This window comes from Choloepus didactylus, chromosome 16, assembly GCF_015220235.1.
Source record: "Choloepus didactylus isolate mChoDid1 chromosome 16, mChoDid1.pri, whole genome shotgun sequence".
Lineage (NCBI taxonomy): Eukaryota > Metazoa > Chordata > Mammalia > Pilosa > Megalonychidae > Choloepus > Choloepus didactylus.
The window spans coordinates 25,229,154-25,232,358 of NC_051322.1; the positions used below are offsets into that span (position 1 = coordinate 25,229,154).

At 39.5% G+C, this 3,205-nt stretch overlaps 1 protein-coding gene across 1 annotated transcript; it reads left to right on the forward strand.

The window, feature by feature from the left end:
* Positions 1 to 475: 475 nt before the first annotated feature.
* LOC119511609 (40S ribosomal protein S27) lies at positions 476 to 820 on the forward strand. The gene has a single exon (XM_037806118.1). It carries the CDS (start codon positions 506 to 508, stop codon positions 758 to 760), a length of 255 nt encoding a protein of 84 aa, XP_037662046.1. The 5' UTR covers positions 476 to 505; the 3' UTR covers positions 761 to 820.
* Positions 821 to 3,205: the final 2,385 nt, after the last annotated feature.

Consider the following 3,205-nt stretch of genomic DNA (forward strand, 5'->3'; position numbering starts at 1 on the left):
TTAATAAGCCCCCCAGGTATTCCGTGTCATCAGGGAAGAGGCCCCAACCTGGGCCTGGGCCTGGCAGACACGGCAGGTGAGTAGCTGAGCGGGCCCGGACTCTGGGGCCTCCTCGGTCTAGTCCAGGCTTGCTCCACTTTATGCACCTGGATCTTTTGTCAGGAAAATTGAGCTCCCTAGAAAGATCCATAAGCAGGAATTAGAAGACTTTAAATACCAGACCTGTGGTTAGAAATCTGCATGTCCTTGGATATGTGACTTACCTTCCCTCAGTCTTAATTTCCCCATCTGTAAAATTAAGAGCTAAGATTAGATCTCAGAGGCCTTTTCCAGCTTTCTGGTCATCACGGACAACGGAAATCTTTACTGTATAACCCTATAAAAGCAGAGGCTGCTTCTTATTGATCTCCGAATCCCAGGCACCTACCTCATAAAGGAGCCTGATGAGTATTTGTTGAAGAAAATATGTTGTGCTTTCCGGCGGTGACGACCTCCCCATGCGAACATGCCTCTCGCAAAGGACCTCCTTCATCCCTCTCCAGAAGAGGAGAAGAGGAAACACAAGAAGAAGCGCCTGGTGCAGAGCCCCAATTCCTACTTCATGGATGTGAAATGCCCAGGATGCTATAAAATCACCACGGTCTTTAGCCATGCACAGACAGTAGTTTTGTGTGTTGGCTGTTCCACTGTCCTCTGCCAGCCTACTGGAGGAAAAGCAAGGCTTACAGAAGGATGCTCCTTCAGAAGGAAGCAACACTAAAAGCACCATGAAGCAAGATGAGTGGGACACCATCCCAATAAACATTTTGGATACATCCTGTTTATTGTCTTGTTTTACTGCTAGGAAGTTCTTGCCTCAGGTATTCAGGGGCAATCAGAAGAGTGGAATATTAGAGTTATTGGGGGCAAGAAAGTGGCTAAGTACTTAAAAAGTCTATTTGGACATTTTTATCCACCTGGTATCACTAAGCTTGATAAGAAACTGGGATAGTATCTTAATGGAATTTTTATTTTCACTGTTACATTTTGTTAGAATTAAGAACTAACAGTTAAAAACACAAACAATCCCCACACCACTTGGAATCCTCTATTTGCAAGTCAGCCTTATTTAGGGCTTACGAGTGTAGAAATTGCTGCTCTAGGTTTAGAAATCTCCATTCTGCTACAGGTAAGTTGACTTGGCCAAATGCAATTTAGTGTCTTATACTCCATAACCAATGCTGTAGTCGACTCTGGGCCACTGGGGGTTGTGGACTCAAGAAGGGAGGGGTAGAGTGTGTAGAAGAATAAGAACCTAAAAGTAAAGAGGGGAGGAACAGGAAGAGTCAAGTGAATTAAAACATGGTATACAGGAGCTTTTCAAAGATGAGGACACTGCTTCTTTACCTGGCTGTGTTGTTCCTAGAGTTGGTACATAAACAACTGGAACTGTCTGTATCTTGTTTAGGAAGGCATTGTATACTGGAAAAAGGATGAGAGGGATCACAAAAATGGTTTATGTGATTCGCTTGGAGGAAGGCTTTAAAGGGCAAAAATCGGTGTGATTCTCTGAAGTAAGAACTATAATGGGAAAAGAGGCTCTAATTCTCAAGAGTGAAACATGCTGTCTTAGTAGCTTGTATTTTGGAAGTTGGAATTTAAGTCATTTTAAATTTAACTTAAAGCTATAAAAATAGTAATGCTTCAGGTAAACTAACCGTAATAAACTGTTAGCAAATTTTTCATTTATCCCAGTGATTTTAGAGGTATTTACTTTCAACTCCTTTCAATAGTGATGCTGTTGTAAGACTCACATCATCTCTAGCTATGAATTTGAACAAAACTAGCCATTATCTTAAATTTTTAGCCATGGTTTCCACTTTTGTTTCAGTTTGCCACATCCAGTTTATTGCTCCTAGGTAGAACGCAGTTGAGCAGGATCTTTTATCCACTAGGTGATTAAGGGTATGGTAGGCTAAAATAGTTTCAACTGCTAGTGACAAGCTAGATGTAAATAAACTATTTCATCCCCATTTAGTTTGTGAAGTAGTGAAAGCAAGTTTCCAGGTGAAAGTCCATTGTGCTGAATATTGACTCCTTACCCAGAAAGATGAAAGCTGTTGATGCTAATACTGCAAAGAGGGTAAAGAGGAGGATCTGGTAAGAACGAGTAAGTTGCTGGAGGACACCTGAGTCTTCACATTGATCTACAGATTGGCCAGAACAAAACAAGATAGTAGTTAACCAGACATCCAGGGCAGATGTTGCCCTTTAAAAATGTGTGGTCCTAAGAGTGGCAGAAGTACTCAAAACACCCAAAAGTGAAATTGTTTTGCATACCAGAGAAAAGAGGCTTTCAGGTATAAACCATACCTCTCTTCTTGGCCTCTTACTATCACAATGTAATAAAATCCTCTGCTACCTGAAAATTCCGGTTAGCCTTTCTTGTTAACTCAATTCCCTTCAAACTTATGAGAATCCATACTGATTCAACTTCTAATTCTTGTCTAACTGGAAACATTTCTTTGGCCCCACTAATGACCTCCCATATATTCTTTAGTCTCAGTAAATCACATATATCCTTTACCCAGATTCACCCGTTTTTCCCATTTGTCCTTTTTTACACTTTTCATTTAAAAATATAGATGATAAAAAAAAAAAAAAAGAAAAAAGAAAATAGGTTGTAACCTGTGTGCCATGGGTCTGAAATAAAAGATCTTTTTCATGGTTTTGTCTTTTTCAGGCTTTCATCTCTAGCAATGATTTTTGTGAAAGCAAATCTGTTGTTACGAAGCTGTGTTGTGAATTTTCGTTTCAAACTTGGTATTTTGTTTCTCTGGTACATCCATGAAAACGCTATGTGTTTTTAGGTTTGAGTCATATAAAAATAAGTCCCTATCTTTAGCAATTCCTGGGAAAGACACCTGTCAATTCACGCCTTTTCATAAATGTCCAACCTGACATAACTGAACTTTTAAGTTACATCCAATGTTTTCTTCAAAAAAGAAAAACAGATAAAATTGTTGTTTTCTATTTAGCATTTTCACATGTCCTGGAGAACAGACAATTTTGAGGGAAATATGTTACAACTTAAAGCCTTACAACTTCAAAATTCATTAAAAAAATCCGGGAGGTCAGTCCGTCTTCTGTGAGGCTGCTATTAATTTAAACCTCCTGTGTGGATAGAACACAGGTGCAAGGCTTTAAAAGAATCAGGAAATGAAGC

What these genes read in the sequence shown, in the direction of transcription:
- LOC119511609 (XM_037806118.1), top strand. Translation starts at nt 506, where the DNA reads ATGCCTCTCGCAAAGGACCTCCTTCATCCCTCTCCAGAAGAGGAGAAG.